Source organism: Notamacropus eugenii, chromosome 1 (assembly GCF_028372415.1).
Source record: "Notamacropus eugenii isolate mMacEug1 chromosome 1, mMacEug1.pri_v2, whole genome shotgun sequence".
Taxonomy (NCBI): Eukaryota; Metazoa; Chordata; class Mammalia; order Diprotodontia; family Macropodidae; genus Notamacropus; species Notamacropus eugenii.
Window position 1 is genome coordinate 59,346,534 of NC_092872.1, and position 13,534 is coordinate 59,360,067.

Below are 13,534 nucleotides of genomic sequence, written 5' to 3' on the forward strand. Positions count from 1 at the left end.
TAGCATAAGGCAGTTAAATTATCCTTGCTATGATGTGAAAATAGTAGTTGAAAAGCTATACAGCTGAATTTGGTAGATGCTCTGAACTCAAGTCAAACAGTGTACATTTTTTAGTTCAGAACTTTATTGTTCCCTCTAAAAGATGGAATTAATATTAAATCATTTTGCTGAGTGCTGTTTGATTTTTTTGTTTTCCCATTTGCATTTTATTACTAAAAGGACAATACATACATATGATATTCTTGGGTAATGAAAAGTACCATAGAATCAAGGGTAGTTCTGGGGATTTTTTTTTTTTTTGTGCTTTATGGAAAATACAACACAATTGAAAAGTTTACTGAAAACTTTTATTGTAATCAAAAAGTGACATAACAGGGCTGTAATGAATTCTGCAAATCATTCTGCTGATATTTTAGAACGGATACCAGCTTTTTCTGCCAGGCAATTAAAAAAATTCAAATGTGAAAATTTCACAGTACAGTAAACTCCACCCAAACTAATTAATGGTGGTTAAAAATAAGATGCCCCAGGCAAAACCTCTCATGTTACATGGTCACAACTCACAATTCTGTACAAAAAGTTCGTGTTATAAAGCTCTGATGTAAAAATCAAATAATCAAGCAGCAATATTTTAAGTGCAGCACAGGGTCTTCCATGTCATTATTTACAAAGCTTGAATCTGTTTACATTATAACAAAATTTAATACAGATGACTTAGTAATTAAGTCAATTTTTTAATCTGCCATTTTTATACTGTGACAGATTTAACTTTTTGGTCATCCTTTTCCTTTTCCTTCTCCTTTTCTTTATCTTTGCTTTTCTTGGATTTTTTCTTCTTATGCTTGTGTTTTTGGCTCTTTTCCAATTCTAATTCAGTGCCTGCATGTTTCTTATGTTTCTTATGTTTTTTATGTTTCTTGTGCTTCTTTTTTTCCTTTTTCTTTTTCTTCTTCTTGCTGTCCTGACTTTCTGCTGAGCTAGCGCTGCTGCTGTGGCTTCGTGTTTGGCTTCCAGAAGGGCTATGACTGCGACTTCGGCTAACACTAGGACTACTCTGACTCTGACTTCTTACACCTATTTGACCAACTACTGTTGCATCCAAGGTCTCTTTAGGTTTCTCTGTCACCTTATCTTTCAGTTCCTTAGGATTTTTCCCCAGAGTTTCCTCCTCTTTTGCAGACACATTACTCTCACTATCACTTTCATTATAGTCTGGTACAAAAGCAGCCTCATCAGTTTCTCTTGTTAAGTCAGAAGAAAGTCGAGAAGAGTGGCTTACCTGGGGCTTAGGTTTGACAATAGTCTTATCGTTCTGTCCAGTAACATGCTCTTTTTCAATCTGTGTATCTGGTGAGCTATGTCTACAAAATAATTTATTTCCACTTAACTCTTTCTCTTTATTGTTTTTGGTTTCTGATACATGCTTCTCTCGCTCTTTAACTGGATTTTTGTCTACAGATTTATTGTCATCATTTGACCGTTTGGAATCATGAACAGCTTTGTGATCATATGATCTTCTGTCTTTTGAAGGACTAGAGTTGCTTCTTTTTGATTCTCCTACTCCCTTTTTAGGCATATCTGTCCTTTCATCCTTCAGTTTATTTTTCTGACCCAATGAAGATTCTAATTTAGTTCGAGAAGGAGAATCTTTTCTTCTTGTTAAGTCACTCCTTTCATCTCTCCGTTTGGAACCAGAGTGATCCCTGTTATCATAGTCCACTTTTTTGTCTCTATTAGGGGTAAAGTCTTTACTTGAGGAACCGCGCCCAGAATCATGCTTATCCAAAGTTCTACTGTCTTTGGATGATTGAGAAAGACTTTTAAAGTTTCCCTGTTCATTTATACGATCTATACTAGTATCTTTTTCTGTCTGATTGCTGCTTTTCCTTTTTTCGGAGTTTTCCTTATCTGACACAGAATGATCCCGATCTTTGGTTTTTCCTTTTTCACTGGATGAACAAATTTTTGAACTTTTGGCCTCGTGCTGTACACCTTCATGGCTTACTTCTTTTGTGGGCTTCTGAATTTTCTCTGATGGCTCGCTTTCTTTTTCAATATGCTTAACAGGATTTGATGGCTTAGTGCTAACATTTTTTATAACACTAGCAGGCTTTCCTACGCTTGACAAAGCTTGTGTAGATTTAACGTCTTCCTCTTCAGATTCAAAGTCATCTTTGTCCCACTTCGACTGAGGAACCTGAATCATAATAATAACATCTTCAGCAGGAGCTGTATTATCATTATTATATTCTTCCATGGTCTTAATGACAGTTCGCTTTGTGTCTGTTTTTTCTTCACATTTCCTTACAGGGCTGCCTCCAGTTGAGCTTGTACTAAATAAAGAAAATTAAAACAATTAATTGGTACCTAAAATTTAAAAACTTTCATAGACCAGTAAAATTTCATTTAAAGATGATCAATGAAATATTAACTTTTACTTAAAGACTTACTTCGAAAACATTTCAAATATTGGCCTTTCAAGGAATATACAGATAAAGTATACATAGAAATTAAATGTTAATTGAGGATTAAATAATCCTGGTTTAATCTTCAACTTCTGAAGTACAGAGAAATAATTTTTTCTTTCTCAGTAGTGTGCTGTTTCACTGCTTACTCCTGCTGTTCTGAGGTGGACTATGTTATACCCTCATGGTTTTTATGACTGGTAAAGTGGAAGTAGTAAGTGATTATCAATATAGCATTTGTTTTTATATAAGGCAACTATGGACAGACAAGCCTCAGTAATGGGAGAGGACAGACATTCTTGCTTTGACCAGTAACACTGATACATGATAAAAATCTTATGACGACATCATGAAATACTGTTGTGATAGTTCCTTTTTTCCTTTATAATATGATCCCAAAGAAACTAAACTGCTTCAATTTAAAAACGAATCCATCTAAAATCTTGCTTTCTCAGGTATCAAGGAATAAGAGTAGGGTAGGCAAGATATTTCTTTATTCCATTAAATGTGATAAGCCTTGAGTATTAGATAACAGTGCTATGTTTTATGCACGTCAACATAGGTTACTGGTTTGATGGTTTACTATCTCTCATTGCCTCAACATAAGCTATCAGTGGCAGGCACACTGCAGCACCTAAATTCTGATGTCTTTCTTCCACTCTCTGCATCATATAAATACTTTTATCTGTTTCAATTGAAAATCTAGATTCTATAAAACCTTAAGTGCAGGGTACAGAGATAAATATGGACAATATGCAGCAACCTAAAGAACTGTTGCGCAGAGTAGTGTGCCATGACTATTCTTAGTTATCTTACTGTTCATTTAGCTTAACTTAATTTCATTTAATTAAAACCATATGGGGAAAGTCTAATGAATTAATGAATTATTATCAAAGCCTGAATTACACAGAGAAATAGTTTATTACACTAACTCAAGTTATTGCCTATAAGTAACAGAGTAGTGGTTCTCGAAATTTTTGGTCTTTGGACTCATTTAGTCTTAAAAATTATTAGACAACCAGCTCCTCCCTCAAAATAGGTTTTATGTGAGTTTAGCTATCAATATTTACCACATATTTGAAATCAGAACATCTTAGTATACTAATTATGAAAAGTTTTGACCTTGTGAATTCTTCCTGAAAGGGTCTCAGGGATTCCCAGATCACAATGATAACCACTGAGTAAAAGGAACTATTTCAATTAATAAAAAAGGATGATTTAACATAAAGTTATATGTTAAAGCAGCCTCATCAGTTTCTCTTGTTAACATAAAACTGACAGATAAAGATTTCTAAGAATAAATGCTTAGAAATGTTTTTGTTTCATTGGGAATGTAACTCAAACTACCTAACTCATAAATTCTTAACATCCCTGATTAATAGTCATCTAGTTTCTGGCTTCAACACCTCCAATATTAGGGAAATTACCACTTCCTGAAATAGCTCTTTCTACTTTTGACCAGATTTGTTAACAAGCTCTACAATAAGGCTAGGATGGGCTCCCTGTAGACTTCATTCGTTGGTCCTGGTTCTGTTCTCTAAGATAAAGCAAAAAAACTTTCATACATCCATCACTTAGATACTACATGGAATCAGGAAGGTATTTATGTTGCTCACCAGAAAAACATTTGTTCTTCCAAATGGATTACATGAACTTTATGGGAACATGCCCCTCAGACTTTACATTTTTCCTAAAATATTATTTGTATTTTCTTAGCAAATCTATTTCCCCAGAGATAGTATAAAGGTGAACCAGGGCCCAAATTACCAAAAATTCTGTATTACTAGAATTCTTATAAATGAAATTGAATTGTATTACAGAATTGCAGTGAAGAAAAAAAAATTACCTGGTGTAATCCACAAGAGTTGAGCTAGATCCTTCAGTGGCTGTCACTTTTCTTCTTACTTTTCCTTTAACTTTTTCCTGCTTAATTTTACTAGATGTTGGCTCCAATTTTTCAGTGAGTTCTTTTGCATTGGGCACATTTTCTCCACTTCCAATTTTTTTCCCTGTTTCTCTGTTCAGCTTTATCTTTTTAGCTGGAGCAGTTAATACAGTTTTGTCTTTTTCTGGGGTCCTATCTGTTTTCTCAACATCTGGCTCAATTTTGCGCTTTGGTGATGGCTTCATCATTTCGGCAACTTCTGGTTTAGAGTTCTTCAATGACAAAATCTCATGTTCTTTTTCTACACCCTTTTCTTCAGCTTTTCTTTTTCTTTTTTCTGGCTTGGCATCAGCTGGTTTACTTTTCTCATTCTTTTTTGACTTTTCTTCCTTGATAGCTAGCTTTTCTTGTTTGGCATCTTTTGAATATTCCTTTTTAACTTTTTCCTCCTTGGTGGATTTAGTTTCTTGATGTTCTTTTGTCATCTTGGGATGAGCTTTTCTGGGTGTACTAATGGACTTTTCATCTTTCTGAGAGGAGGATTTAGTACTTTCTGTCTTTGGCACCTCCTCTTTGGCTTTTTTGGAGGGTGGTTCAGATCTTGGAGACTTTTCACGTTCTACATCTATTTTTTCCTGGGATGCTTTAACAGGTTTTGCAGTGCTCTCTTTTTTGGAACCAGCAGTTCCTTCATTTTTACGTTTAGTCTTATCACCTTTTGCTTTTGGTTTGTCTTTTTCTTTCTTTTCCTTTTCTGATACAGGTTTAAAAGTGATTGATTCTGCCTCCATAGGTTCATCTCTAACAGGGGTGGCATCATCTCTACTGGGGAGAATGAACAAGGAATCTGTTTTAATATCTTCCCCACCTACAGGTTCTCTTTGTTTTCTAGAACTCTCTAATAACTCTGTGTTAGGAAAGCCTTCATTTTCTTCCCCCTTTCTTCTCTTTCGATGTTTCTTATGCTTGTTTCCCTTTCCATCTCCTGGTGGATTTTCACTCTCCTTTTCTTTTGACTTGGCATTATCCTTCATAGTGTGACCATCTCTTGCTGAGAGCTTTTCTGGGTAACTGCCACCTATGTTGCGACTTCGATGACCTTGTACACTAGAATAATCTTCCCTGCGACCTCGAGCAAAGGGAGAATTCTCTCTTCTGTTGCCCAATGGTCCAAATCTCTCTGGAGAAAAGTTCTCTCTATTTGCTGGAGGTCTAGGCTGTGCTCCAGCAGCATAACCTTTGTAATATTTTTCATACCATTCTCTGTAATTTCTTTCCCATTCTCTGTAACGTTCTTTTTCAAATGGGTCCCGGAAGTCAACATTCCTACCATAGTAAGCTTTTATATCATAAGGTGGTGGAACTTCTCTGTATCTGTTGAAGTATTCACGTTCTGTTTCTCCTTGAGGTATATTTCGTTTATTAGGAGACTGTCCCCTAAAAACTGGAGGAGACCTTGATCGTGAATGATATCGCCGATATGGGGGTGACCTTGATCTGGAACGGTGATATCCATGAGACCTGGATCTTGAACGATAATTTCGACTTTTTCCTCTACCTCTTCTGGGATATGGAGGTGATCGTGAATAAGAACGAGAGTGTGAACGACTAAAGGATCGAGAATAGGAACGTGAACGTGAGGAACCAGATCTTGATTTAGAATAGGTATATGAACTTCTTGAATAAGAGGAGCCACTATATGGGGATTTAGACCTGAAAGCAAAACAAAACCCAGGACTGAGGAAGATAAATCAAATGTAGCTTTTTCAACTTCTAAGATCTCTCTCTTTTCAGTTTTCTGCTTTTTTCTATAACTGTCATATTGTAGTTTATCTAAGGAGACAGAGACCCCTACTGGTATGTGGATGATAAGCACACAAGGGTGGTCCATAGAAAATCTGTCCAATGAAGGGAAATTCTAACAAAATGGAATGTAGTGCACTATGACGTAACATGCTGTGACATCCCTGAGGGCACAATTTTTAACAGCACACAAGACTGATAATTCTATTTAGCTTTATTCTCCAGTTGTTAAGTTGAACATTTGTGACAATACTTTGTCCAATAATATTGCAAAAAAAATAAAGTACCAAAATATCCAATAGCTAGTGTCAGCTTTTAAAATCAATCAAGTCACAATCGGTTATTAATTTTAAAGATAATTCCTTTAAATAAACTATTAGGGGAATGCTAACTTTGCTTTGCTATTAATAAAACAATTTGAAGTATATTATAGCTTCATAATTACTCAGGTTAATGTTCCAGAAAAAAGCCATAACCGTATGTTGAAAGACTGCTCAAAGATTTAACTACTTCATCTTATATACTCAACTTCTACAGGGAACAACTCTATGGAAGAGTAATTTAATTCCTGTAATCTCTTATTCTGGAAAATAGGATTTACAATGATAAATTTAAATCAATCAACAGATGACAAGAAATGTTAGTTTTCCATTTCTATCAATCTAGACTGAATTATAAAGACAAAAGTACAATCTTGTATTCAGATATTTCCTTGAATATCCAGTCCCATTATTTTTTTAAATCTCCTATCTTGTGCCCTGCTAGATTACTTTTTATTCTATCATGAAGGCTTACAAAACACTAACCTTGAAAATGAGCGCCTACGCTCCTTTTGAATCTTTTTGTATTCCATCAATTCCTTAGCAAAATCATTTGTAAACTCATCTAGTTTGGACTTTTTCTTTTCCCTAGTAAAATAAAGTTAAAGAGTAAACGTTAACAAAAAACTGTGTAAGAACTAACAAGACAAATATAATTAGATCATGAAGCAAATGAATGAAATAGTCAAGCTTTTCATTTTAAAACAGTAACTAGGAATCCCTATTAAGTTTCTTGGATGCCTTATTTTAAATCTTTATGTCGTTGGCCTTTTTTCTAAAGAGCACACTGGGAAATGTTTCCACAAGCACTCATTTTAATATATACTTATCATCATTAAAATAAAAAATACAACTGCAAATGAAATACTCACTCCTCTTTAAGTCGTCTTTGCTCTCTGTAGAACTCTTCCCTGGATAAGGGTGGAGCTTGTGTTGTTGGGATAGTATTTGAATGAGCTGTTTGTACTGCTGTTGATACCCAAGGTGTTGATAAATTTGCAGGTGCTGGAGGGAAACCTGGAGGAGGGACGCTGTAGCCAGCAGGTGGTGGCTGCCCAGGTGGAAACTGTGGAGGGAACTGTGGTGGAGGAACACCTGGAGGTAGAGGAAGTGTGTGGGGAGGTGGTGGATACAAAGGAGGTGGTGGTACAGGCACAAAGACAGGCGTTGCTGGTAGGGATGGGCCTTGGGTCCTCTGTGAGCGTTCACCATGGTGTCGTCCTCGATTTATGCTTCTAAAGGAAAAAAAACAAAACTCTTAAGTCACGATTAATTTACATTCACTTTGGGAGCACAGTGTAAAATACCTTATGTTTTTAGGAATAAAAAAACCCCAATTCTTTGGATTTTAGTATATACTTTGAATTACACTCAATGGAACAGATTTCTTTATGTTATCAATTTACTCAACAAACCCAATTTTATTAGGGCAATTAAGACAGGCAAAATATTTAGCCTACTTGGGAAAATGCTTATAAAAATGTGAAGATAGTTTTGTCATATTTATTCAATCAATCAATCAATAATTGTCTATTAAACACCTATTTATGTACCATCACTGGGGAAACAGACAATAATGAAGCAATCCCTGCTCTCAAGGAACTCACAATCTTTAGACAGAAGACAGTAAGTATACCTATATACAAAATACACAAAGTATATTAAGGTTATAAGGTAGTTTGGGGAGAAAAGGTATCACCACCTAGGAGGATCAGAAATGGCATCATATAGAAAGCAGCATTTAAGGTGAGTCTTGAAAAAAATTAAGAATTCTAAGAGATGGATGTGAAAAAGGAATTGAGGGAAGGAGGTGCAGTCAATGAGAAGGAACAGAGGTGGGATATTGAGTTTCACCTATGAGGTATAGTAAGAAGGCCAGTTTGTACTGAGAGTAACCTTACATGTACATATCTTTTAGTCCAATCCCCTCATTTTATAAATGAGGCAAATGAAACCCAGAAAAGGGAACTGATTGGAACTGATTTGAAGAAAGTCACTGATTATACTTCATTAGCAACAGAGCTGGGACTTGGCCTGATATTTTGGTTCCTGGTTCAACGCTCTTTCTACTGAAGATTCTTATTCACTAAAGCAGCTCTTGACAAAATCTCTGTCCACACATCCAAAGGCACTTTGAAAATAAAACTATGTCTTCATAAATAATAAAACTATACATTTAGCACATCCAATAAAATTTTACTAACTTAGATGAGGCATTAATGTATTCTCAATCAGTGAGGTCTAATTAAATTTAATTTTATCTAAATTAAGCAGGATCAAACTAAACATTTTTATAATGAACATTCAACATATAATAACTGGTTAAATTTATATGTTCAATTACCTAACTTAAATGTATTTATTTGAAGACAATTTCCTTGCAAATATACTTACGGTTCCCAACCAGGCCTACCCCCAGCAGAACGAGCAGCATTTATTCTTACTGGACCTTTGAACAGACAGATAAATAACAAAGTGTGTGTTAAGTGAGGATAGAAACAGATTTTCAAAAATGGTTTTAAATTAATATTACATTACTCACCGGTCGTGGGTATCAACTGTCCATGCAAAAGGGACTGTCCAAGCAAAGAAGGTGTTCCAAGTACAGGCACTTGATAGCCCTTGTGGAAAATCAAGAAGAGGACAGAACAGCAAAAACAAAATAAAAAAACCCAAAATTGTCAAATATTATTGGAAAAAGAAACAAACAAGCCCTAATAGCTTTAAAAACTCTATTAAATAAATTTACCTTTTCTTCCATTAAAGCACTAATTGCTATTGATGAAGAAGCTTTAGGATGATCTGATACCAAAGCTGCAGCAGGTATAATTTTATTATCAGGATCACTGGAAAACATAAGATAATTTGTGACAACATAAAGACCAATAGCACTGGTTTAGGTAACAGTATAGTTAATATTTTAAGTTTTCAAAATGTTCAATCTTTTGTTCTGTTATATTAATCTATGTTCCTATAAATGCACTGAAAAAGTTTCAGAATTCACTGAGACTCTGAGTTAACTAAATGGTGTAGCATTAATTACTACATTATAGGTAATAATTCAGATAACTCATAGTACATCTCACTGATATGCCACATACTATGCACAATGTAATTTGTGTTTTCAAAAAGCTTATGAGGAACTACTATCAGCTTTAAAGAAAGAACTATGTTAGATGTAACATTACCAATGTTACTATGTAAAAAATTCAGCTATGGACTTACATTATATAAAATTTTAATTGGTTTTATATATCTCCCTGTAAATACTATTTCCTCAGGCAAAGATGTTTAAAATAATATTCTCCCAGAAGTTACGATGTCAAAAAAATGTAAAAGCAAGATAAGTCATAAATGTTATAGATTATTTAAAAACAATATAAAATTTACTAGAAAATTAGTACATCCTTCAATCTTTAATCAGCACTTAATACTGTGCAGAACACCAGTTAGGAGTCTTTGAAAAAGAGTGACATAGCTATTGCAGAGTACCAGAAACATGGAGGAGAAAAAAAACAATGGTTTGGAAATGAGGACTTGAATTCTAGTCATAACTCTACCACTGGTTAGATGATTTTAGCAAGTTAATTTCTCTTGGTCTCTGTTCACTCATTATAAAATGAGATTAGATTATCTAAAGTCCTTTTTATTTGAAAAAAAAAATCTGCTTTTTAGTAGTAGCTGACAAAGATATATCTAAGTACTGTATGCTAAATAAGCTGCTTATTGTAAAAGCTAGAGGGAAACTTAGAAATCATCTGTGATAGTGTGAGATTAAGGTACCTAGACTGGTTCGTTGAAAATTACGGATGTAAACAAAAATATCTGACCTTGGGAATTTAAGAAATAGAAATTTGGAAGTAGAACGTAAACAATGATTCAAAAATTCATGTGGTACATAAGTAAAGGTATAGATGTCATTCTCCAACAACAGTGGAAAATCTAGACTGAGAGTAATTCCAAGGAGGGATACAAAGAAGTAAAAGACTCATTTTCTGCCCTCTAAGATCTTACTAGAAATTTAGTTAAGCATGGAAGCAAGTAAATGTGAAGATGAAAAATACAGACAAGGGCTGTGTTTCAACTTCATATGAAAAGAGAAGAAGGAAATCAAGATTAAGACAGAAAAGATGGATGGAATGTGCTGCACTGGGAGAGTCAAAGATAAAAGAACAGATAAAATCTCTTTGGGACAGAATACAGACACAGAACAGAAGAATCAGGTATGGGGATATTTCATAGTTAACAGGGAAAGTAAAGAAAAGAAACAACCTTTAGACACTAACGAGTAATTTCAACCCTGTCCCTGTCTTAAATAGGGAAAAACACTAGACTAGGAGACAAGACATTCTGGTGCTTCCCCATTGCTCCATTCTACTCTTCATACTGCTTCTCTAAGTCCATCAGGGACAAATTCAAGCTACGAAATTCTCTCTTGAGTACCTCAGCTATATGTAACTTCAACCTTCTCTGAACTCCCATAGCATTCATTATCTGTACAACTAGCTGGGTACTTAATATTAACCAGGGTATTATAAGTTCTTTTCATGTCTTGCTTTATCAAGGCTGTTCTCCTTGGGGGGCTGGACAAAGCCTCGCATTTCCTTTTAACTTCAATTGGCTTTAGCAGTACCCCACATATACCAAAAATTACTAACAGTGCCCAATGTGCAGTCAAAAAGGGAAGCAAAAACAAGGCAAAGAAAAATGCTTACATTAACATTTTAGTTATTTTCTAATATATTAAACACAATCACTTACCGGAAAGGTCCATCTGATTTTTCTGAATGGACAGATATAGACACGGTGGCTGTTATATCAGGAACTGGCGCTGGAGAAGGCTGATTTATAGGTACAGCAGATGATAGGGAAGACTGATTGGGAGTCATGGATGATGATATAGAAGTAGCAGCATGAGTAGATGCAGAAGTCACTGGAATCATTAAAGGGTCCTGCTGTCTTGAGATTGGAGGTCTCATTAAGGGTTGTAGGTTCCGCTGAATTAGTGGTCTTGGAGGTGGAATTGAAGGTGGTGGTGCGGGTATCTGTTTTCGAAGCCTTTTAGTATAGCCAGTTTCATTTTTGAAGTTATTAACAGCCTAGAAAAACCAAACAGTTTATGTTAAAAAACAAAATTTAACAGGCATTCTTAGTAGTCAGTGGAAAGATGTCCTTTCTTATTGAAGAGAATATACAAGGCAGGATATATATTTACCTGGCGTAAAAATTTGTTGGCAATTAAAGCATCAGGAGATACATCATTCTGATGACAAGTTGGACATGTATGTTCATCTGATTCTAGCAATGCTGTTCTTATACCTGTGTTTCAAGACAATTTGAGTTACAGAAAGGATAACTAAACTTTGGTTCATGATTATACCACTGACCGTACAAACACATTTATCAAATAAACCCTTTTATAAATTTTATATTTAAAAACTCTATACCACAGTGCTAATCTAATTTATTTTCTCCTTTTAGATTTCCTACTACAAACTCTTCATTCTAGGATTTAGGAAGTCAGATACTTCAGATGAAGTAGAGCTGATCCTAACCATTATCGAAGATGTGTGAATAAATGAATGAAAATAGGAAAGAAACAATAGTGTTGATTGGCTTACTGCATCACTCTAGAAGGCTGATGATGGTGATATTTTTTGGGGAGGTCACATCTACTTATGAAATCATAACTTAAAGTGTGGACAGGATAAAATCATAAAACTTCTGAAAAGCTAATCCCTGATATAGCTATTAAAAGGTCACTATGGGAGAAAACAGATCAAAGGTGCTGAATAACATTACAGGAGTTAGTGCTGCAAGGGATCTTATCTTCAGAGGTCATCTAGTTCTAACTCCCACATTTTACAAATGAGGAAACTAGGGCCAAAGGACGTTAAGTGACTTGCCCAAGTTTACATTTAATAAATGGAAGAACTTTCCCCATCTCTGAGATGAACAAAAGAGATAATCATGAAGGAAAAAAACCTCAAAACAAACACACCTGCCCCACCTTCAACTCCATTTTTAAAAGTAAAGAATAAAACAAACAAGGAAATCATGGTAGTGCACAGCATGACTATCAGCTACTAACTAGAAATTATGGCCAAAAGGGAGTGTGGAGATTATTTTGCAAAAAGTTTCAAAAAGCCAATAAGAAGGTAAATCTACTAAAGGGAGGAAACCAGATAGAAAGTTAGGAGGATTCCTTACAATCACAAGAGAAATCTAGGAATTAAAGATAAGAATAACCTTGCTTTCAACTTTTCTAAGGAAAATGTTAATAACATTCCTACTGGTCAACTGTCTTCTAAAGTAAATACGCAAGAATGGTTTTTGGAGTGCACAGGATATTCTAGATCTAATTGAGAGACTCTTAATTAATAGAATTAGGCAATATTTACTCAAAACTTCCAAAACAACTTAAGGGTGAAAATGGGAATGATAGGTTAACTGCGGTTGGCTTTTTCTCTGGCCACTGTGCTAGAGAAACTGGCAGATTGCCACGTAACTCATGCTGAAAAGAAGATGAATAACAATAGACTAGGGAGTCTTTCTTCTATAGTAGATAAGACAAAGGATAATAAAGGATATAATTTCTGAATTATATCAAATAATTATAGGCAAACAGTTGAAGGGTGGGGGTGGGGCAAAAATCATGTCTTTATTAAGGAAATCCCACCTAATTCAACTGCTAGAGTGCTTCAAGTAAGCAAATTGGCTTTCTGATTAGAAAGAAACAATTGTATGCAATTTAGGCCATTTGAAATACTTTTAACAAGGGTCCACACCAAAGCCTTTTAAGAAAAAAAACAGTCATCCTAAAATTGGGGTATTATTTTTATTATGGACAAAGACATGGCTTAAGAGACAAAGTATAGGGAATACACAGGTACTTCTGCGAATTAGTATGAAAACTTATTGTTGTGTTGCTGACCTATGATAAACTAATTCATATCATCTTCCGGGTATCCTAAATGGGACTACGAAATTGCAGGTGGAGACTAACACGGGATGAATGGTTGAACAGACAATCCATGTGGTAAACTGTAGGAAGTGGGCAT

At 34.9% G+C, this 13,534-nt stretch overlaps 1 protein-coding gene across 4 annotated transcripts in view; it reads right to left on the minus strand.

Moving 5' to 3' along the window:
* Window positions 1–325: 325 nt before the first annotated feature.
* Window positions 326–13,534, minus strand: part of RBBP6 (RB binding protein 6, ubiquitin ligase) — a 37,202-nt gene continuing 23,993 nt past the window's right edge. For 2 of the 4 annotated variants that reach the window (XM_072603816.1, XM_072603809.1), the window contains 9 exons: window positions 11,689–11,792; window positions 11,235–11,572; window positions 9,223–9,319; window positions 9,016–9,094; window positions 8,868–8,922; window positions 7,346–7,708; window positions 6,960–7,061; window positions 4,312–6,063; window positions 326–2,333 (listed from right to left, as the gene is read on the minus strand). In XM_072603816.1, the coding sequence (XP_072459917.1) occupies window positions 749–2,333; window positions 4,312–6,063; window positions 6,960–7,061; window positions 7,346–7,708; window positions 8,868–8,922; window positions 9,016–9,094; window positions 9,223–9,319; window positions 11,235–11,572; window positions 11,689–11,792 (4,475 nt within the window). In that variant the 3' untranslated portion in view covers window positions 326–748. The remainder of the gene's footprint in view (window positions 2,334–4,311; window positions 6,064–6,959; window positions 7,062–7,345; window positions 7,709–8,867; window positions 8,923–9,015; window positions 9,095–9,222; window positions 9,320–11,234; window positions 11,573–11,688; window positions 11,793–13,534) is intronic. The other 2 variants (XM_072603831.1, XM_072603823.1) reach the window with 1 other exon arrangement.